This window comes from Buteo buteo, chromosome 2 (genome assembly GCF_964188355.1).
Source record: "Buteo buteo chromosome 2, bButBut1.hap1.1, whole genome shotgun sequence".
Lineage (NCBI taxonomy): Eukaryota > Metazoa > Chordata > Aves > Accipitriformes > Accipitridae > Buteo > Buteo buteo.
In genome coordinates, this window is record NC_134172.1 from 18,848,389 (window position 1) to 18,872,174 (window position 23,786).

A 23,786-nucleotide genomic window follows, 5' to 3' on the forward strand; every position below is an offset into this window, starting at 1 on the left:
ACAACCGATAGCATAATGAAAACTTCTCATGGATGTACATAACCACTTAAAACTCTACATAGAGTCTTTTATAATAAACCTATTTCCATATATACAATTCCAGGTATTTCTGCAGTTTAACAACCAGGAAAGCATTCAAACCATCTCTTCAGAGGAGTTTACCAGATAGTAACATGCATGCTGTGTTTTATTAGTGGTGAACAAGTGAAACTTGGAACAACTTCAGTTCTCATACACTGATTTATATTTATTCTCATTGCAGCCTTTGTGCATCAACATGTAAACATCTTGCCTGTCCCCCACAATTAAAAGCCCCCACTAAAACAATTGTACAGCACAGTTTGATTTGCTCTGAATTGTATGGATTCCCACAATAAAACACTTTAAACTTCTTTTTTTTAAAAAAAAGAACTTCAAAAAAAAAAAGTCTTTTAAAAAAATAATTTTTGGTAGCCTGTGTTGGAAGCAAATAACTTTTGAAGTACATTTAGGCACAGTCTGGTAAGTAGCTGCCAGAATGAGTGGAAGAAGTTCTCTCACTTGTCTCGCACGAGTACCATTTCCGTCAGTTGAATGAGGGCTTCTCTTTCAGGGGATGGTCGCAGTTTACTGATCTCTCTTGTAGCTTCATGGCAGTAGCGCTGGGCGAGGTAGGTTGTTTGCTGCACACCATCACTCTTATGGAAGAAGACAGTTAAAGGTAATGGAAAACTGGTCAGCCTCCATCCTGCCTTTTGCCTCTTCCAGTTACAGGGGGAAGTTTTAAGGTAGTAAATACACTGAATTATAGTCTGAAGGGAAAAGGAAGAGGATTCATTCTATTTTCATTGAATCCTACATCTGTTCTCCAGAGTGTCAAAATACTAAAACTCATCCATGCTAAACTTAAGTATATTTACAAAACAACACTGGTGTTAATAACATACTATTCAGTAGGATTAGAAACTAATGGTTTAACCCCTCCCCTCCTGCCCTAACTAGACATGTACAAAAAACATGCTACCCTGAAAAAATAGGTATTAATTTTGCACAATTATTCAGTCTTTTCAGACTAGAGTCGGTTAAAACTGATATGGAATATGCACTGCAGTTACAAGACTGATTGGTAATTACATGCTGCTTACACCAGTTGTTGGATACAGCTACTCTTCAGCTGAACTGAAAGACAGAGTTCACACATGAGCTTTTTTACTTTTATTATAGCGATTTTATGCTATTGGAGGGAAAAAAAGAAAAAAAAGCTCTTCAGTACCAACCATTTCTGCTAAAACACTGTGCTAATAAGACACCTGAAGCTTACTAACTTGGTATTGTACATAGCATAGTTCTTAACATATATTTGAAAATGCAGCCCTGCTATTTTACTTCATAGGCAATGAATTTCAGACTGCCTTCAGCAGGGACAGCACTTCAGGAATGAAATACTTGGTATTAGTCCTACCTGCAACACGTATTTCCGAGCACGTTCAACATCTCCTGGCTTACTGAATCGTCTCATTATCATAGCATTCATTTCTGGAAACTAAGCACAAAGGGAAAAGGTTTTGTACTGCTTATGAGTTGTTTTCCATGTAACTGCCTGCAATGCTAAGGTTAAAAAGAAACTGAAGTATAGACCTCTTCCCCTGCCACAGTTGTTACTACAGGTATAGCTATAGGTTAATACCTGCAATCTGTGTAGGACTGTAGTATAGCATTTAAAACTTAAACTAGCTGGCTCTGTTGGCTGTAGTCAGTTAGTAGTGAAAGTTAGCACCTGCCATTTCATCACATTGAGCAGGTGATCCAGTGTAGTAATTTCTGATGTGGCTACTTCCAGGTGTATAATCTGTTCAGGTATTCTTATAATTACAAATAATGGTTAGTGTTGGCACACCTAGAAGCACCACCTCTTCCCCTGCATGTGTAACAGAGAATCCAGGAGGTTACATCTATATTGCACAGTTCAGTCTGTAAAACCCTTCATGATACCTTTGACTCTTACATTCACTTATGCTTTCCATTACTCTGGTATTTTATATACACAGGCTCTGCCTATGGAAAGCTCAGGACAGATTTTTATAAGAGAAAAATGACAACTATAATGTATGTTGTTTTCGGTCACTTAGAATGTGGAGTTACTACTGCACACTCAATTCCCTACAAATCAGGTAGATAATTAAAGTCAGTTGTCCGAGAAAGTCACTGCATCACTTATCTAAACATGCTGGCACTTTCTTCAGGCAGTCTAGAAATAGAAAAACCTGGTACTTAACAAACTAAGGCCACAATTCAAGGCAGCTACTCTGCAGAAGAACTATTTTTAAAGGAAAGAGGTGTTTGCTCATCTTGTCTGAAAGGGTTATCATCAAACAATTATTTTATTGCCATACATTTGTAAACAGTGATCTGCTTTCCTTGCACACCTTTGGTCCTGAAACTGTAGATCTACAAACTTGTTAGGGAACAAACATGTAGCATCCCTCATTGTTATGACATTTCCCTATTACTCATAGGTAGTCTTCTTGGAAGATACATTTAGAAGTTTATGGTGACTCATACTTGGCTTTCTCCAGATCCTAGCTTTCTTCCCATGTAATGACAATTTAATTGCAATGTTCATATAATCCATTTTCATATTATTCATATTTACAATGATGTAGGATGCATATGCTTTCACCTTTTATATTTAAGCACTAAAGGATATAAAAATCCCCAAACCCGTAATGCAAAGCTGTTATTAGCAGTTCTGCAGATTTAAAGGGCAGTATATAAGCATTTGTCAGGAATGCTTATAATAAAAATAAACCCTCGTTCTTCAGCTGTACTAGTTTAAGAGTAGCTTTAGACAGCATATATTAGTGTATTTACTTAAAAAATAAATGTTTTTGGTTGTTTTTTTTTTTTACTGAGTGAACTAACTTTAAATACTGAATAAACAGGTCTCGCATCAAGCTAAATGTTTTTTGTATAAAGGCCTCTTCATAACATTCTAATGCACAAAGATGTATTTTAGAGGGAGGGGAGAGGACAAGAAGAAAAGGATCCTTGAAGATCCAGAACACATTAAAAACTAAAATATGTTTGTTAAGAAGACAACGCAAGAATTACCAGATACATTAAAGGGTATGCAGTATAGCAGTAATATTAATTTCAAGAGAAAAGACAGTGTATAACTAACAAATTCTGGACTGTCTTCAAGTCCTGGCTCAGGAGTTTTTGTTCTCAGATACAAATAGATGAAACATCTTTTAGTAGCAGCACAGATAAGTGTCTGTTGAAGCTCCAGATTTTTTTAGCACTTATACTTTGTTTATGTATCACTTAAGTCTGTAGTGCTGTTCTTCCAGTTTCTTGAAAACAGCAGGAAATTTTCAGCAAAGAAGCCTTCCAGTTAATGTGGAAAACTTTGCAAGATGGTCAAGTTATCTTTCAATGCAAAAATGTACACTTCCCATCTATCAAAGATATAAGTGAGGAAAAGTGTTTAAAAGTGACCTACAAGGAACAAGTAAGATTTTAAAATAATAAAACTGACATCTTCTTTTCTTGTATTTCTGTATTATGAACTCATTTATCTCACAAAGCTAACGAAATGATAGATGGAGTTGAAAGCCAGAGATGGCCAACCCAAACAAATGAATAAAAGAATAGTTTTCATTAAAAAAATTGGAATATTCAACATCTACAAGACAATCGGAGACACCCATTCTCTGCCAAAATCAAGAGTATTTGCAACATGTCCTTGTTTCTCTCTACAAGTAGCTTTAACACACACACAAACCAACCAACCAACCATTGCACGACTACATCCTCTTTCTGTAGCTGAGTCTCTCACTGTTCTTTAGGCAACTCCAGTTGCTGATGACTAACAAGATCCTGCTGCTTATCAACAAATTCCGAAATAATGATTCAAGAACAAGTTTGTGAATTCCCCCAGATGAGTCTGTGGGGAGGAACTGAGAACATGGAGGAGGTTGTTCTCAGCATGCATTCATCTGCACTCTGAAGTGGCTGATACTCTTTGTTTTCCTGTCTTATCTGAGATACATCTCCTTGTAAATGCCCAAAGGATAAGGAAACAAACACATGCATATGTTCTATCTCCCTCCACCCCAGGCTCTTTATGACATTTACTTCCCCCTCTTTCTTAAAGTTGTTTGTTTGTTTTGGTTTGGGTTTTTTTTAATTATTTAAAACTTTTCCCATGCCAAGCTCTGAGCAATTCCAATGAGAGATCACAGACGAGAGCTCTACTGGAACTAGTTGTGCCAGTTTTTGTATCGTGCTGTGAAGTGTGGTAGGAAGGACTGCTTTCCAAGTCCTAAATCTTTCCTTAGGTGAACCAGAAGCTTGAGCAAGGTGCATTAGACCAGTTTCTTCCCCTTTTATGGATTACCACCAATTTTAATGTTTCTTTTGGTGCTACTAGCACTTCTGTTTTCATTGTACTCCTCCAAATAATTTTTAAGCCACTAAAAATCCTGACCAACTTTAAGCTTATTTTATTTATGATACTCCTTTTTCTCTTATCCAAACCACTATTACATTTACCTTCAGAAGGGAAAGCTTCCCATGCAAGACTCAAGGACAAAGAGATGAAGAGATCAAATCCAACAAATAGAGGTGCCCCACCTAAAAGCTAGGCAGAGATTTAAGTTTTTGGCCCCAGCATGGATACAAAGCCCAGAACTTTGCAAAAAGCCTACATACATAGTCAGAACAAGAGGTCTCAGGAAAGAACATAAGCAAGAAGCTACTTAGGAATAACCTGCAGAAAACATGAAAAATCTCTCTGAATACCTGCCCCTTTGCGAAAGTTAAGCACTTGAACTGGGGCAGCAAAAGATGAGTGCTGCTTTTGATCCAAGGGCCTAATGGCAAGCAGACTTGTGTAGGAAGGTGTTTCTCAGGTTGAAAGAACATGCATGTGCACACTAAATCCAGCTGATCTTGAACGCACTGATTTTTCAAACATGCCCAGGCCATGCTCATCACTTACGCTGTAGACTTAATGTGTTCAAGCTGGACCTCTGTTGTGCTGTGAAGAGCAGTGTACACTTTTTGTTTTGGAGAAATAGACTCCTGTTGACTTACCTGTCGACAAGCAAACAAGACAGGGCCTGTGGCTAATCCAAGCTTGAGATCTGCTGCTGTTGGTTTCCCCAGATGGTCAGCACACGATGTAAAATCCAGCACATCATCTATTAGCTGGAAAGAGATAGACATACAGATTTATTTATTTTTTTTTAATGAGAACTAAATACAGAATAATCCTTGTTAAGATTTATAGAAAGGATTAAGACAGCCCACTTTGATTTCTAAGGTAGTTTAGTTTGGAAAAGTTTAGATTTGAGAGTCCCTTTAGTTCAACAAAAGCACTACCTGAAAAGCTATGCCAACATTTTTTCCATACTGGTATGCAATCTCATGAACTTTGGGATCAGGGCAGCCTAGAATTGAAACCTGAAAAGAAAAAAAATCCAAGTAAATAGAAACCTTTAGTTAGCATCCACTTTTAGTCTCTGACCATAGGTGTGACATAGCAAGCACAGACAGAAGGGATCTGGGAAAGGAAAAAAAGCTGACTCAGTAGCACATTCTTGCTTATCTCTGATCATGGATACACACAAATAACCAAGCTTATTAGAAAACAAAGCTGAACAGCAGTGCAGTATTAAAAATATATTCAAGTCTGGAAAGAGATTAGCTTTATTAAATATTTATCAGACTTAAGAAATTACAATGCAAGGATGAAGACAGAAGAAATCTGGATGCACTGCACATGCAGGATAGTAGTCATATACAGTCCAGTGACAGGGGAATTAGATTTATTACATACACAGATCAGCCAGGGAATAATTGGAGGTCAGACAACAGATAAATGGACATTACATGCCTCATAAAAGATCACAAAACTGGATGTGTTGCACCCAGTATAGAAGGGACAGTTGAGGTAAGATTATTTTTAAGGGTGATGGTAACTATAACTGAATTGCTCAGGAAGATGAGCTGATAAGCTTGCAGACAAAGGTATCAAGGGATAATCAGTGGCGAAGACAAGACAATGAATGAAGAAAGTACACCAAGCTAGACAAAAGTATCACTAAACTGAGATACACAAAATACTTGAGTACAGATAAAGGAATTGACTACTTGAGAGACAGATGTTTTGCTGAATAAATTCCACAAAGCTAAAATATAGGACACAAACTAAGATTTGAGAATTAATATCTTGCCTCAAAGGGCACTTACGCTTTTGCATTTATGTATTGATTATACACTTTGCAAAGTGAGGTTGGTTATATTTAAATACTCAGATTTATTTCAGCCTTCAATAAAGCAATTAGGAACAGGGCGCAAAAATCCATCTTGGTTTACTGCAGCCGTTCCAAATCTGCTGTGACTAACAGAAGGAGTGAATATACATTTTACTTAATGTAAGACTAAAAATACATGCTAGGAAAACCACACGACATAAAAATATGTGTGTATATATATATAAAAATTCCTATTTTGTATGATTAGGCTACGTAAGGTAGGATCATTAAAAAAAAAAACCCAAACAAAAAACCAAACAAACCAAAACCCAACCCCAAACGAAAGCGAGTCCAATAGCAGCTTTGAAGGTGAACATGAAGGTGCAAATAAGAAACAACATTATATCCTAATAAATGCAATGCAACTCGCACAAGATTAGAGACTATTTCATGCATCAGTGCATTTTGTAACTGAGCATCAGAACACTTCCCAGTCATAACCTGCATCCATGGATAACAGTTAAAACCCAGAGGAATCTGGATGCCTGAGGCATTAACAGCATCTCACATTTCCCAATTTTATTTAAAGGAGGAAAATAATGCTACTTATGTCTAATCGTACAAAATCCTGAAGGCTATTAAAACAGAGTGAACTGCAAATATGAGATATTTAAATAGACGTTGCTAGGGACTATCAGACTAAAACATTTTGCCCTTTTATCCTCCTTTTGATGCTTGTCTCTTAAGTAGCAGTATTTGCCCCACAGAGCTAACATCTTCTACTGCTGTACCATGCCTAGCAAACTTTTGGTTGCTTCTGTAATATAAATCAAACAATACCAGCAATGCATGGGGACTGCATCTACCCTGTTTCAATTAAATATTACCTACCACATCTCATGTGAAGAATTAAAATACGGAATTCAGTAGAACAGTGACAAAATCCTGGTTTATGGCAAAGGGTCAGAGTGGGCACAAGTTGGTAGATGGGGAGAGGAAGTGCCATGTAAAGAGAAGAGCTTTCTCGTTTAATCTGAAAGGTCAGGGCAGAGCTATTCCTGTAGGTGGACAGTTTTCTGGGGACGCAGACATTACCTATATAAAGAATCACAGCAGTATATGTATATTTAAAAAACAGAAGCGTGAGTTACAGAATGTAACACAAGCAAAATTCACCAATGCCAAATTAATTTGTGCATCTTTGCAAGAGAAGACCTTCATAGCTCCTATTCAGGTTATGAACATTTTTGAAGACAAAAAAAAATTTAAAAGTCCAGGAGATTGATATGCCTATCACACCTCAATTGAGCAACTCTCTGACCATGATCACATCATAAACCTGCAACATGACTGGATCTTGTCTACCAGGGAGTTCCTTCAGGTGCCAATTTCTCAAATTGCTCTTGTGGATTATTGCCCCCATCTGGACACTCACTGGGATGCAGGCAGGCAGCCTTGTCCCAGTCAGCCTGTCACTCTGAGAGTGATGAAGTTTAACTGAAGCCATACTGGGATAATAGCATGCATTTAAAAACACAAATCAGGATAACAATGTCAATATAATGACATATGTTTAAATGATAAAGCTCACCCTTTGAAAACATCCTATAGCTCTCCTGATATGACTGGTTGATTACAAATCTAATCTTGCAAGAATTCAGACTTGTCCTCCACTAAATCCTGATGAAAAATCCTTAATACCAAGTGGAACAAATTCTTTAGAAAGGTTTTTTGAATTCAGTAAAGCAAGTCAATCTGCTTGGCATTATTTCAAACACACTTTTAAAGTAAAAAATTGTTTCTATTATTTTATGTTACATGAGAGACTACAAACCAATCTTGCCTCTTTACTGAATTTCACACCCATAAAATATTCTATCATCAGCTCTGGGTAGATACATCCTGCTCTGTTATTTATCATGTGAGAATATGGCAGCTGGAGTTGAAAGCACTTGCACATCTATACCAGTGCCCTGTAGGTCAGAGAGGAAAACCTGCTGCTGGCCAGGGATATGCTTGTATAAACAGTACAAGAGATGTTTGCTCTCACACTCCTAGATTTGTGGACACCATGGAAAGGAAAAGGCTCTAAAATCCTCCCCTTTTCCAGCCTTTCTCCTCCATGCTAATCTCCTGAAGCAGTCAGGATCCTGCCTTCTCATTCGTGGCTCATCCACCGCTGTTTTTCCAGACAGAGGCACTGTTCTTCTTTCCAGTAGAATCACAGAATAGTTTAGGTTGGAAGGGAACTCTGAAAGTTATTTGATCCAGTCATCTGCTCAAAGCAGAGCTTATTTCACAGTTAGACCAGGTTGCTCAGGGCTGTCCAGTTGAGTTCTGAGCACCTCCAAGGATGAAGATCCCACACTCTGGGCAATCTGTTCCAGAGTGTGACCAACCTCATGGAGAAATTTTTCCCAATAGCTAATTGAATTTTTCCACAGTACAACTTGTCCTTTCACTGCGCATCTCTCCATCCCCTCTACAACCTCCCATTACAAAGCTGGAGACAGCAAGAGGATTTCCTCTTAGCCTTCTCTGCTCCAGACTAAAACCAGCTCTTGGCGTACCATTTGCTCCAGCCCCCAACCATCATGGTGGCCCTTCACTGAACTCACTCCACAATGTGAATGTCTGTCTTGTATGAGGGACCCCAGCCTTGAGGTCTCATGTGCACCGAATAGGGGAAAACAGTCACTTCCCTTGATATGCTGGTAGCGATGCTTATCCTTCACTGCTGCAGGGCACACCGCTGACTCTTCCTCCAGGCTCTTCAAATCCTTTTTGGTAACTACTCTTGGGAAGTGGGTTATGAAGGCCTACCTGGGAGAGGGAGATGTCTACCCAGCAGAAGAGAACCCCCCGCTAGCAGACAACTCTCTTGTCCCGAGTCTGCATTTTCATGCATTTGACCTCTTCTCAAGTAACTAATATTTTAACATGTTAACCAAGTACTTGTTTATGAAGAACTGCACTTTACACAACTGAAGATTATCTGCCTGAGTATCTGTGATATATTTAGGCTAATCTTTTTCATAGCAAACATTATGAAGAAGAAATATCCCCAAAGGAGTTACTGTATTTTAAATAATAAATAAGGAAATTTACTGGCTGACCATAGCATCTGATGCTACTGATGCTATTACCCCACATCTATCACTCGACTTTATTGTAGTCTGCATGCCTAGTTGGGTTGGTGGGATCAGTTTTGCTGATGGGGGTCAGAGATCTTATCTTCCTAGACACCCGTTCCACACCCTGGTAGGTTTTTCTGACAGAGCCCGATGCAGATTATTCCTTTTCTTCAGCCCATACGGCAGACCTTCCATACACAGCCTTGCCTTACACGAGGAGGTTGCATGCTTTCTCCTAATAGAGAAATCAAGAATCTCTAGTGCAACTTTACACTTATCTCAAAACAAGCATGATTTAATCCCTCTTCTGAAAGTATGCTGTGCAAAATATAAACAGCTTTATGAGGGTTAGGAATTCACATTACAGCAGGATAAAAAAAAGACAGAAAGAGAACCTGCTCAACTTATTTTGCCATCTCCAGCTTGGCTGATGACTAATTGAAATTCCACTTCAGCTTTATTGTTTCTGAATTCTTGAACCAAAGTCACCTCTCATGTTTCTCTGAAAAATGCCTTTCAGTAACTAAGGCTTCAGTGACCCTCTGGGCCATCTGCCACCATTTCCTTTTGCAATGTGTTACTTTGACTGCAACTTTGGTAACATTCCCCCATGCAGAACTACCGTAGAAATAAACTGGAGACTGGGATGGCTCTAACATCTTGAACAGACTGTTCTGTCCATAAAAAAATTATTTTGCTAACTTAAAGGACTTTTGATTTAAATGCAGTAATGCTTTGGCGATGCAGAAGGTATCTAATACAGTGACAGACTATCTATTATCTTGTTCAGACATTTTTCCAGGAATACTCTACTCTTCCATCGCTAAGGCAAGACACCGTAGAATTCTAAGATGCCCCCTGAACTTGTTTGACATCATCTTCCCAGTAAATACTTTTATCTTATTTATGCACAGAAAAAAAATCACTGGTTTTTCCTATCATTAACAGGAACTGAACTGCTTCTAATGACACACTAGCCTGGTTGTAACTGATGTTCTGAAAACCTATAATCTCTCTCCTTAGCTTTGTCCCTAAAAACAAGATGTGAATACTCTTGATTCCCGAACTGAATTTCCTTTCAAGCTAAAACTGATGATCCTGCTTATCATTTTCGCTACAGAAAACAGAACTCCCATCTAATTCCGTCCTTTTCCTTAGTAGCCAAAACCACGTAAACAAACTCCCCCCCAGCCCCGCCCCCAAAAACCCAAATCCCAAACAAACAAAAAAAATAATCACCTTTTCACTGCTATCAATAGAGTTCTCCTAATCCATGCAGAAAGAAGCCAAGGGAGACATACATATACACAAGTCATTGCTACTGTGTGCACTAAGAATGGTTTTGCCATAAAGACAGGCCTCTCTCTTGTTTCTCCTTTATAACACAAATTTTACTGCATGTAAAATTCCAGCAATTCGGCAATGAAACAACTCAGAACAACCACTAGAAGAAAAGCAGCCAAACACCCCCATCACCAGCATCACAGCCACAATCTGGAGGGAAGTGCTTAAATCATTAACTCTTGCGAGTTATGAAAAGGAAAAAACCTCAAAATAGCACATTTGTAAGGAGAATCCTCTCAGTGGGAAGGTGATTTCTTCTTCTGTCTGTGAAGGTTCTTTTAGGAAGACTGTCAAAGTGAATATAAAAACTTGTATGTTTTTATTGGGGTATCAGAATGATGCGATGCTCCTTACTAGTCCAATTGCCCACTAATATAAATGAAGACCTACAAAGGGAAATTCTTGCCAGGGCCATATTGCCATTAATATGAGCAATCCAGAAGACCTAATTTCTTTCCTCCAACTAGAATGAAAGATATTTTCCCTCCCCACAAAATCTGTGTCTCTCATTCTATATGATCCTTTTGATTTAAGCAATTTTCAACTGCTGTCTATTGCACAAATATACCAGTTCTCTGAGAACAAAGGAGGATGACTAACACTAGCACAGATTTTTAGTCTAATTCTCTTAGAAGTTCCTATTGCTATAGCATACAACAGCTATACCACCTTGAATAAAAATAAATAAAATTATAACTCTCTTTTGGGGTGAGATTATTGCCCACCTTCTCCATTTTCTGCACTAAAACTATGTTTTTTGAATAAGAACATCTTGAATCAGATCTTTTTGTAATGAAATAACAGAACTGAGTGACAGATAGGGTTAGATATAGCAATTGATAATTAAAAACCCCAGACAAATAAAGAAGTACGCGCTTCTGTTCTTTTACAATGTAATGTAGAGTATACACAATTAGTTGTTTCCTCCCACTGTTACCATTTAAGGTCCCACTCGGCACCAATAAGTGGCACCAGATGTCAAAGGTGACTTAAAATCAAACTATAGGCTCAAAAATTATCAACTGAGATTAAAAACACTGTCTCAAAGTTGCAGAATTCCATAAATTAAAGGCTGCCACTGTGAACCTTATTTTGATTCAAGTGACGATAACAATAAATCTGTGTATGAATATAAAACAGAAAAGAAAAAGTGAAAACCAATATTGGAGGCTTCACAGCTGAACTGTGATGAAATGCACAATCTCAAACCCATTCACATGCTGGCAAAATACCATTAAAAGGGTTTGCTTTGGAGGGTCTCCAGAGAAAATGGCAATAACTAGGAGTTTAGCTGTGAAGCTCACAGTATGGTATGTTAACTTTAGAAGAGACAGACGTACATACTGCTTTACAACTGTTTGCTATAAGACTCGCAGTCTTCTTAAAAGTCTTCTCGAGGTAGTGAGCAAATCTCTCATTCTCATTTTCCTTGGAACCCAACTGGAGGAATTCACCTAAAAAGTTGCACAGATGGGAGTTTTTATTTGTGAGTTTACTGCTTAGGCAAGCAAATCTGAAGATAAAAATAGAAAAAGACCTTACCACACACCAGATCTTCAATCACCTGAGTTAGAACAGAGATGATAGTAGTGTTTCCAATTCGTGCTAAAGCTACGGAAGCAGCTGAGAGGATGAAGTCACCAGCTAGAACAGCCTAAGAATAAAAAAATATATTGATCTTTTAAATCTTTTCCTGTAAGTGTTAGTACAGACAACACAATTTCCTTTATTTGTGAGTAGACGTGCCATCACATCATCTTCCTACATAAAGCACACATACCTCATTGTAACAGAAAGAAAACAGAAGACAACCAAATATTAAAATTTGAACCATTTTTGAATCGCTATCTTATAGTGCCGTTTATATTTTTCGATATAAGCACCGTCCTCCCTGTAGGCAATATCTGAATACGTTTGCCTGTGAAGTTTTTTTGAACATTACTTCTCTATTTGACCATTCCATCGTGACTGTTATGCCATATTAGCTCTGAATTGCCGTAAGTTCTGATGCGTCAGTGTTGTATTTCTTTCCTTGCATTTTCTGATTAAGACCTTCCTTTTAATGCTCTATGAAGAAACACCTCTCAAAAAAAAAAAAAATTTTCATGCTGACTGAAAACCTTTTTGCGTTTACTACTGAATCAGAGTAACATAGAGTGTTCTGGATGAGGTACAAGTTCAAAGTATTCCAACAGCACTACAGAGAATGGCATAGGGAATATAAAATCAGTACAAATCACGCTACAATCATACATTATTTAATGCTTCCAACAGTTCAGAAAAGGAACACACATTTGTCTTACCCACAATCTGTGCACACCTCTTCATATTTTTTCTGGCATATCCCAAGACTGTGCCTAGGGATAGTAATGTGACAAAAACCCTAGGTATTTGTGCTCTGCTGAAGCTCAAAGGCAAGTCTTGCACATAATAGCAAACTCACCTTCCTCTCTCCCCAGATTTGATTGACTGTCATTTTTCCTCTGCGAGAATTTGCATCATCAATAACATCATCATGAACTAGGCTAGCTGTGTGGATCATCTCAGCAATTATGGCCACAGAGCGCTGGCTTGCTTGCACCTCCCTAAAATAAAAAAACAAAATTGTCAAATAATTAAATCAATTATATGTGCTGCAATACACTAAAAGAAATCTCTACTAAAACCAAACAAAAAATGTTTTTCTGGAAACAGCTGTTGCAGCTTTTCCCCAGCCTGAACCCCATCTTTCAAACCTGGAATTAGGAAGACAAGAGAAAGTAAGATCATGTTAGTACAGTATGTGCAATGGGACGTTTCCATCCTTATTAGGCCTATTTCTGCCTTGCTGCATTAACAGTACTGCAAAACTCCTGAGTTATTGACTCTAATCCCTCTAAATCCAGACTGCAATAAATAGCACAGCATCAAGGATGCTTGGTTCCAAGGAGATGGAAATCCAGAAAATGGCAGAGAAAAAAATGCCAGGTAGCTTTGTAGATGAGTTTTAAGTTTTCTTTATCTCTCTGTTGCTCTACCTGTAAGATGTAGCATCACAAAATCTCCAAAGCTGGCTAACTGTACTAACCAGCAAGCCAGAGACATCAGCAGGCACAGAAACCCGTATTCTAAGTTTGAAAGACATAACTCATGGATCTCATCCTTTATGTTATCTGATTACCTTAAGACCTCAGAGATTCTTCAAAAGCCTGAGGAATTAACCAGAATTATACTGCAATCACTTTAGGACTGTAAACACTAACTACCTAACACTTACTGAAATTCAGCCTTTGGGAGGATCTAACACTGATGATTCAACCCGCAGTAGATCACACCTACTTTATTTTTTAAACTAGGTGAAAGGAAGGTAATGGAAGAACATAGAAGCAATTATCTAGGGAACAAGGTTGGCAAAATGAACATAAAGAGCCAACCTAGCTCACACAAAGGACCATCCACCCTAGTATCCAACTGCCACTGCCTTGTTCTAGTATCCATCTTTCTCTTTTTCTACCTGTTTTCATCATGGGTTGCACGCAGGATCCCAGAAATTGCTATCCTAGTCAGCCTTGCCTTATAACTGTAACAAGCTCACATGGATGTTAAAAAATAAAAAAACCAAAAACCCACCAAACCCAACAAAAGAAAAAAACCCAAACCAATACCCAAAAAACCCCCAACAAAAGAAAAAATTACTTCTGATATATAGATACCTTATTTCTGGTGTACAGATAACAGAGCAAATCACACTATTTTCCAGCAGAATAGAAAAAGAATGGAGAGAGACAGAAGATAGTAATTTCAGCTCAGCTGAAGGGCATTTAAAATCTTCTTGCATTGCCTATGTCTATTAAAATCTAGTGATTAATCACAAAATGAAAGAACATCTTGCAGTCTGCTGACATAACATCGCGTTCTGACACCTACCTCTATGCAGAACTCTGCATTGCTGTCAGTGGGAGTTCTACATCCTGAACAATAGCAGGATGTGTGGCTCATAGGCTGTGAAAATGTGGCTTTTAAACAACAGAAAATATGAGCTGGAAACCTTCACAGTTGTTTGAAGGTAAGTTTTACTGTGGACTAGTAATTTAGCCAAATGCTAGTTCAGTCTAAGTAGTTTTCCAAAATAAACTATTATTACTAATTAGGAGAACTTACCTTCAAGAAACTGTAAAGGTCTCCAGCCTCTTTCATGCACTGGTCTCCTTTTGAGGACTCCCTTTTCATTAATTATGTCAGCAGACTGGACTTCCTGCTGGGAAGTAGCAGTAAATGGCAACATTCGCCAACACACCAAAATCTTTCAGTAGTACGAAGACAGCACAAGGACAGACATTTCAAAAGCAGGTTTTGAAAAGTTCTGCATTATAGTGCATTTCATCTCTGACAATGACTAAAAATGGCATAGGAATGCTCATGGTTCATATGTCTCGTTCCAAGAATGTTATACCAAACGTGATAATTTAACCTGAAGGGGTTTTTTTAAACTACTATTTCTGCAAGGTCTCAAGCAAGGTTCTTTCCATAGCTGGCAAAAAATTTTGCAATAGTTTCCTTCAAATATCTTGTGAGAGTAATTCTGAATCAGAGCATGCCTATTTTAGGGAAAACACACAAGAAACAGGATCCTTCTCATTCCCTGCCATTTTTCATTCTGCTTCGCCTGCAAAACAAAAGCAAAAAGTAGCAGTAACTCAAGTCAACAGATAACTGGGTCCCCACAAGGCCAGTAAGTGGAAAGATGCCATTTTTAGGTCATTCTCACAGTAAAGGCATGCCAAGATGATATATATTTACATAAAATTTTTAAACAAAGTTAAGTTTACCTTTTTACACATGCATTATATTGATTTTTAAGTCTTTGATCATGTTCTGTTTTTCAGTAGGACCCCCTGCTTGATTCTGTGATAAGCTTCTACAGACCTACAGTACCCTGAGGTCTTTTCCATTACAGAACTTGTTTCACGTACACTGAACAAGACCAAGGCTAATCTTACAGGTTAAAAAAAACCCAAACACACCTCTCCCTCCAAATATCCCTCTTAAAAGGAAAAAAAAAAAGGCCGGGGGGGGTGGGTGGGCAGGAACTCAAACCAACACAAAACAGTATTTACACTCTGTAACAAAGAGCTTTGCAACACGTTTGCCAGTAAATAAATATTGCCAGTTTAAAGATAGGAAACATGCAAAAGAACTTGCAAAATTTCTGTGTTACAATGTACGTTTTTGCTGTTAAGTCCCTGTGGCTGAAAGAAACAAACATTTCAGAAACACGGTCTGTGATATGGAAGGGCACTGCAAACTAGGGGAAGCACAGAGAACAGATGTGTTAACATGGGAGCAAATTACAGAACAGCTGAAAAACAGCATACAGTAACAGGCATCTGACAGCCATGCTTTGGAGGAGTGTTAAGAAAAGAGGACTAACGTAGCTGGCAGATCCTCATATCTTCAGGAAATACTATTCTATAGAGTTTAGCCAGGTCATTGTATTTCATCATTTCTCACACTACTCTTATGGATTTATTTCCCTTTACCCCCTAAATCTTTTGTGCTCACTATTTTATCTATTGAGATGTCTCTGTACCTCTTTGGCCTTCTCTTATTTGTCTCTCTCATTTTGGTTGTGGAAACAGAAATAAAAACTCCCATTTGCAAACACCTCTGGAGAATACATCCTAAACAAACATTAGGTCCAGTCAGGCTAAGTGATAATTCTGTGAAATTCTGCACACAGGTATGTGAAGAAATGCCAGAGGATGTGTGAAACTGAGGGTTTGCGTGACCTCAGCTTAAACTCTACAACAATTCTCACTCTTACACAGAGCTAAGTTGCTACCATTAAGCAAAAAGCCACTGCTCAAGGGACCTAAGGACTCAGGGTTGGACTTCTGACACTTGGATCTTCAAGGGAAAAAAAACAACATAACCAGCACAGAACAATCTGAATGCTTCAGCCACTCATCTTTTTTATAATAGTTCAGATTCTTTATACAACTGTCATTCTCCTTATTAGGACTACAGTAAAGTGACTTCACTCTAGAAAGACAGTTAACCTGCTAAGGGCATTCTAAATACCTAGCCTTCCTCAAATCTAAACATAAACAATCATGTCACCTAACCTGTAAGCAGAGCTATCTGGGTCTTCCCCTCCATTCACCTGAGAAGTCAGCTATTTTGGTGGGTCTCTGTGAAGACAAAGAGGTCTCTGTGCACTACCTTGTAAGACCAGGACCTATAACCTTACAAAGTTGCATGCTGTTATTTTAACAGCCAAACAAGGAAGAGTATTACCTTTTCTACTAGTATTGCACAAAAGAAAAACAAACAAACAAAAAAACAAACAAAAAACTCCAAATGAAAACAGGCAAAAGCTTACTGGGTACAGCAAGTTATATGATAGTTGAGAATGGCAGCAAGATGAAGCGGAAACTCAACATCAGTAACACAAACCCCAGAGGCAGAATAAAAAAATGCTAGGGATGAACAGCACAGGATATTGGTTCACCCCACAAGTCTACAGTTGTTGTGGCCAGTATCTTTGATTACATGTGTGGGAACTAAAGCTTCAACAAAGACAAACAAGTCTGGAAGAATAATCAATATTAACTGAGGAAAAGAACAATAAAATGCTTTAAGGGACATGACAAGTTGAAAGAGGAAAAACATCTTTTAAAAAATGTCAGAAGCAGCAGAATGGAAAGCAAGTATTTCTTTCCCTCAGGTCTATAGCAGAGTAGCAGAGTTACAAATATGCAGCGTTTCCTTCTCTACATATACAGTTTTCCTCACAAACAGGAAAAAGTTAGAAGAACAATTTGTCACCTGGAAGCAACGATAATGCTGCTTTAAGAAGCAAAAATAATGAAACCAGTATCAGTGTGAACTGGAAGTGTATGTATGTACAAAGCAGGTATAACACAGCCTGCTTCAAGAAGCTTAAAAGCAAAAGAGAAGAAAACGCCCATAAAACTTCATCAACTCACAGTAAGTGGGTATCCACAATATGAACATATCTTCTTTTGGCATGGCCTGCTCAACCCTCAAAAGACATTGGTCATCATGCATGAACGAAAAAGCAGTACACTGAGGACTTGTATAAACATATGTGAAGTTTAATTACAACCACAGGCTTAGAGTGGCATGAGGCAAAGAAGAGGAAGGTAAATACCCCGGGATTTCATTCTCTTCCTTTGCTGAAACATTTCTTTTCTCCCTACCTGGAGCTTCATTCTAAAAACAACATGACAGAGATAGTGACTCAAGTCTGTCCTTATATAAGGAACGTCCAGATTAATGAGGAGGCTTTTAAACATCAAACATAGTTTGGAGGTGCTGACAAAAACTGCAACAGATGTACAAAAGCTGCCAAATGACACGGGCATCTATAAATCAGAGCACTTATGCTGAGGGTTGGCTACTGCAAAGCAAACACTTGCCTCAGGCATATGCAGCACTTGAACTCAGATCACACTTTCTCACTAGCATAGGGCAGGTCTCAAAACTGGTTCTGATGGTTTCAAGACAGCGTACTGCATGGACAAGAATATGTCCATGGGCATATACGTATGTCAAAAGACAGCAAATATGCTTTGAGCATATAAAGGCAAATTCAGTTCTGTCTACAGCTACTTATAGTCTTTGATGCACTGCTCACCTCCAACACTACATGACATCAATTCCAGCCTTCTCAGTATTGCACGTACACTACATAATTTCATTCATAAGCTTCTCATGCTACATGCTAGAATGAGATAAAACTATTTTTCCCATTATTCTGACTAGAAGGATGCTCCAAAAACTCACTGCCCCAGTTGCTAAAAGTCCCTTCCTAAATTTCCACTCTCTTAGCAACACTGTCCTTTGTCTTAAATAGCTCTTTCACCCGTTCCTGATAAATTTGCAGACTACAAGTCCTTCATTCTCCCTGATTATCTTTGCAGTCCATCCCTGAAGCTAGCTGGACTTACCTGTTTTTGAACACAAGGATCAGACATGCTGATGATTTCACAAAGCATGATATACAAGGCTATCTGTGCTCCTGTAGCTGAACTGGACATACTATGGTTGATGCATGCTAGGATTACTTTAAGGTTTTTCATAGAGAAGGTGGCTGCAAATCACACTGGGGTTACGCCCTAAAGGGACACTCATGAGCCTCCAAGCTCAAGCAGAAATTTTTGTATTACTGTGCTTCCTTTCATTCCACCACGGATGGCCAGCCAAGAATGTTTTTGTCATCAAAAAGTGCCATCATCATGCTCCTGTTTTTCATGTCGAGATCACTCTTGAAAATATTAAGCCAATCAGTGCTGTGACAAAGGACATCCTTGAGGAGTTTCACAACCAATATCGTTCCTTTTGCTACCTCTAAGAAAATGACAAGAAGTACTGAATGGAGAACAGAATCAGGCTGAAGCGAAGTTCATTAATCCTGGACGTTTTCCTAAAACAAGAGGACTTGGCACACACAGGACAGGACACTGCCAACTAGGTTCTTCTTTCTCCTTTGAATTTATATTCACATAGGAGGGGATATACCAGGAAGGGTGCCATATCAAGTAGGAAAATACATGCCATGCTCCGAGGTAGAAATCAAGTCTAACAAGGCATTAACCTACCGCTAAGGAAAAAATTATGCGAGAGAAATTCCTTAAGACTGATAAATTAGAAACACTTCTGGCAAGGGACCAAAGACTTCATATTTGAAATACTATACAAGGGAAGACTGCAAGTGTAGCTGGAAAGCACAGGAACACTCCAGCCGACATCTTTCCTCAAAATGCAAACAAAACAACTGATGGGAATGTGTGGAGAGAAGCGTTAGTGATCAGTCAGAGCAAAGAGTGTTAAGGTACAGGGTGAGCATGATGTTCTGCTCAGTTAAAACTGTTTTCAAAAGACAAGTAACTTGAAGAACATGAGGATTACACCAGCTCTAAGCTTCGAATCTTACATTAAAGTGTAGAAACTTGCTCCTAGAGGGGAAAAAAAAAAAAAAATCTCTGTTTTGAATGTCTCGCAGTTTTGAATACAATCATACCACCTGCTTAATGGCTTTTCTGCATAATTACAAAAAACGCTACCAAAGTCTCTTCTTGCAGTAAAGTTCTTACCTGTGGCAGTAAAGTTCTTACCTGTGACAAGAGTTTAATAGCTACAGGAGTGGTTACTAATGAAAAATACTTTTAATTAAGTTCATATAGTTTCAAGGACTGTTAATAAAGCATTTATGCAAGAAGCTAAAATTGACTAAAAGCCTTACAAATATCAGATGTTTGGCAACATTATTTATCCATCACTAGTTACAACTGCTGTATAGTCCATAATTTTACATATGGATGCATGTAATAAACCCAGTAGTTCCTTTTGCACTACTAACTACAAAAAACACAGCTTCATGATGGAACTTAAATTCAGGTTTTACTGAGGAGCTTTTTATTTTCATAAAGTTACTAAAGGTATTTTTGGGGAACACAAGAATGATACATTTCAAGTATGATGTAAGTCCATATATCTAAAAGTGACCAACTCACCTGGAATTATTATGGTGAATGTTGCAAGCCCTTGCCATTAGCACCACAATCATTGGTCGAAAGGCCTTTCCTTTCCCATCAAAGTAATAATCACACATTTCCTTAAGTTCTGCTGTAGATACAAGTAATTCCTACAAAAAGGAAAAGAACATATCAGAATAAAAGTCACAAAGCCAATCTGTTTAGTGTAAGCAAAGCAGTATGCATGTATAAGGTTATTGCCTGTATTCATTCCACCCAATGTAAGCTGAAGTTGTTTTTGAAATTACTGTGAATAATCTGAAACATAAATGATGTATTCCAGCAGTGTAAATGAGGAGGGGAAAAAAAATTGCATTCTGGTTCTATAAGATACATAGAAATGCTCTCTTTGCCTTCAGTTTAAGTTTCAGACAGCTGCTCATAAAGAATATTCTTTCAATAACTATCCTCCAAAGCAATGATTGCCATTAAAATCAGAATCATCACAACATCCCAGAATAGTCACCAAAATCCCTCACCTTTTTAATATCTTCATAGAGATTCTTCAAGTCTTTTCTACCAAGTTGAAAAGGGTCTTGGTATTTTTCATCACTAACTGTCTTACTGCAGCTGCACAAGTGGGATGTACTCGTATGATGAAACCTGGTGACAGTGTTTTTCAAGAGAGTAATGTTGTTAAAAGCAAACTTTCCCCGATTCCCCAGACAGAAACATTTCAAAGCGTTTCCTCCTCCTTGTCCTTTCCCCTCACACAAAATTTAACCAAATAGCTAAAATATAAGCAGAAGGCATCAAAACACTCTTTTCAGCCAGCTAATAAGGTGCAAGGACAGCACAGCTACATATTAATGATCATAGACTTCTAGGAGCTGGCAAAGCGCAGCATTTGGCAAACAATAACCACCCCTCCCGCCCCTTAACAGATTACAGAAGTCTTCTGATACACATAAAACTACATTGCTCTCAATTTATTCCTTTTGAATACGCTATTGATAGTATAGCATACATTTGGAGATGAAGCTTTCATCTTCTGGTAACACAATTATTCTGTTACTTTCTTCCCTCTCCTGTATACTCCTGTAAAAACTTTCCTGACTTGGATTTGATAATCCTCTTTTGCACAGCCAGCTACATTATAAATTATAAATTAAGTCAATACTTCCAGATAGTCTGATGATGCTATGGAAGTTCATCAGTAAAGGGTGAAAGCTCCACCTGGATGCATTAAGATGCATTAGGCTTAGGCCTGATTTTTTTTATGTCCCTGGAGGAGTTGAAGTTTATGCCCCTTATTATGTTTCCTTTGTCAAAGTGAACCATATGGGCTTTCTTGGGGCATTTTTGCTTTGCCCATTGCTCTCCAGGATGGAGATCCAGGACTTCGATTCAGAGACAGCACCACAGCAGCAGTCTACACAGAATTAGCCAACTATGTACTACAGTGAATAACCTTACTTTCAAAGTTTACAGCTCACAGGTGTAACTAGCCAGTTCACCTAATAACTACATCTTTACCCATTACACAACAGCATGAAGCTCCAACTTACCGCCAAAATATATTACATATTTTTGGAAATGACAAAGTTGAACTTCTTTGGGTAAAGTGACACATCTGCACAACAAAAAATCAGGGTTAATTTAATAGAACTTTAAACTGACAGAAAACATTTGATTACATAAACCAAGTGTCTGTTCATGAGCACTGCTCTATTTCTCCATTTTAACAACCCAGCAGCAAAGGGAGTTTCATAATCTCCTTCCATATCATGTGAGACATAACTGCTAATATGCGCATTAGCTTCTGACTTAAACGGACTCTTCTGCTCAGGAGCGTTGGACTTTCTCCCCTTGCAGGACCAGCCCAGAAGGCGGATCAGTTAACTTCCCAGAACTGCTCTGATGAAACCTTGCTGTTGCACTCGTGGAAGGTGCAATTTTCAAATGTTCCCCATCTTGCAAATAAATCTGGACTGCATCAGTAAAGGCATAGAGAAAAGGGCAAGAGCTTCTTCTGTAAACTCCTAAGCTAACAGAAGAACAACATGTCCTTGTTTTTCCCTGAGGCGATTTTAATTCAGCTTGCTTCTTATGGTAATTTACACCTGCACATCTTCCCTGCTAGATGTCAAGAACCTAACCTCCAAACCCAGCAATCTCTCCAGTGATCTCTCACTGCAGACAGAGCCTAGGAGCCTGGGGGAAGGCACAGTACCAGGTACACGATTCCAGCAGAGATAGGCTGCAAAAGGAAACGCAACTTTTGCTCCACTTCTGGCAGCACTGCCAGGAACTACCCAGCCCTGCCCTGGAGTGCACGCTGACTCAGGGGCCCAGCCCTAAATCATAGAAACCCATGTGTTCACCAAACTGCCTCTCCAAAAACCCACATGGAAACGCTCAAGGAGACCTAGCACTGGTGAAGAGTTCCCCCAACTTGCTCCTCATGCCTCAGTGTCTCCTTGTACATGGCTTGAAGACTCTCTCTCCTTGGACACAGGGAGAGAAACAAGAGCACCGCAATGGCAACAGGGCACCCTTCCATCCATCCTCCTGGTGTACAAGATGAAAAAAGGCCAGGCAAGGAGACGAGGGAAGGAGAGGAAGAAGAGGAACTCTAACTTATCATAGATTTCCAACTCACTGCTGTCTGACTTCAGTGCCCAACCCTACGGCCGAGACCTTCATAAGTTTGCTCTCTCGCACCTCACCGTTTTCTGTTAAAAAATAGCTGATCTCTTCCTATTCGTCCTTCGGTGAGGGCACAGGCAGACTCTCTCCTTTACACTGCTGCTTAACACTGTAAGACCGGGTCACCCACGATGCTGGACACATCACAGCCAGAAGAACACCTTCCTGCGGGTCAGAACAGTAGCTTGACCTTGTGAGGAAGGTGTAAACGAATGCAGCAAGAGAACCGCCCCCCACTGCAACTCATAATGCTAACTTGCGCACATGCACGCTGAAAATCTCACGCTACTGAGAATCGCTTTCCCTGCTCCCACCTAGAGAAGTCTCCGAGCGGTTCTTGCCCACAACACTAACCGATCCTGCCCTGAAAACCCTTAAGCGAGTATTTTAACCTTGCACCGAGAGCGCTCCCGCCCCCTGCAAGGCCCGCACCCCCCCCGCAGGCAGGGAACTGCCCGCCGGCCCTCGCACGCCGCCATCGCCTCCGGGCCTTGGCGCTTCGCGGGCGGGAGGCAAGAGCTGGGCTGAGAAAGGCCGAAGGCGCGGCGGCCCCGAGGCGGGGCAGGCAGCTCCGACCCCTACGCCGCCCCGCCGCCCCATTCATTCCCGGTGACCTCCAGGCGCCCGCCGCCGCGCCCGCACTCACCGCCTCGCTGGGGGCCGGCGGCGGGGCGCGGGAGCCGGGCCCCGGCGGGCGGAGGCGCGGCAGGGAGCCGAGCGGCGGCGCCCGGCGGGAGGAGGCGCCGCACCGCCACCACCAGCGCAAGGCCATGGTGTCCCCCAGCCCCGCCGCGCCGGCACCGCCTTCCGGCACCGCCGCGACCCGGACGCGGAAGCCGGCCGCCGCCGCCGCCCTCCGGCGGGGGTGCCGGGAGGACACC

At 39.7% G+C, this 23,786-nt stretch overlaps 1 protein-coding gene across 3 annotated transcripts; it reads right to left on the minus strand.

Annotated features, from left to right (window-relative positions):
* Positions 1-173: 173 nt before the first annotated feature.
* Positions 174-23,709, minus strand: PDSS1 (decaprenyl diphosphate synthase subunit 1). 3 transcript variants are annotated; one of them, XM_075047283.1, is made up of 11 exons: positions 23,552-23,709; positions 21,765-21,829; positions 20,736-20,859; positions 20,236-20,366; positions 13,161-13,302; positions 12,260-12,371; positions 12,062-12,171; positions 5,365-5,445; positions 5,077-5,190; positions 1,442-1,522; positions 174-677 (listed from the first exon to the last, which is right to left on the minus strand). In XM_075047283.1, exons 1-11 carry the CDS (start codon positions 23,675-23,677, stop codon positions 537-539), a joined length of 1,227 nt encoding a protein of 408 aa, XP_074903384.1. In that variant the 5' UTR covers positions 23,678-23,709; the 3' UTR covers positions 174-536. The 3 variants fall into 3 exon arrangements, with proteins under 3 accessions (XP_074903384.1, XP_074903376.1, XP_074903395.1); XM_075047275.1 differs by having other exon boundaries at positions 174-791; XM_075047294.1 differs by lacking the exon at positions 23,552-23,709 and adding an exon at positions 22,926-23,212 and having other exon boundaries at positions 174-791.
* Between the last annotated feature and the right edge of the window lie 77 nt (positions 23,710-23,786).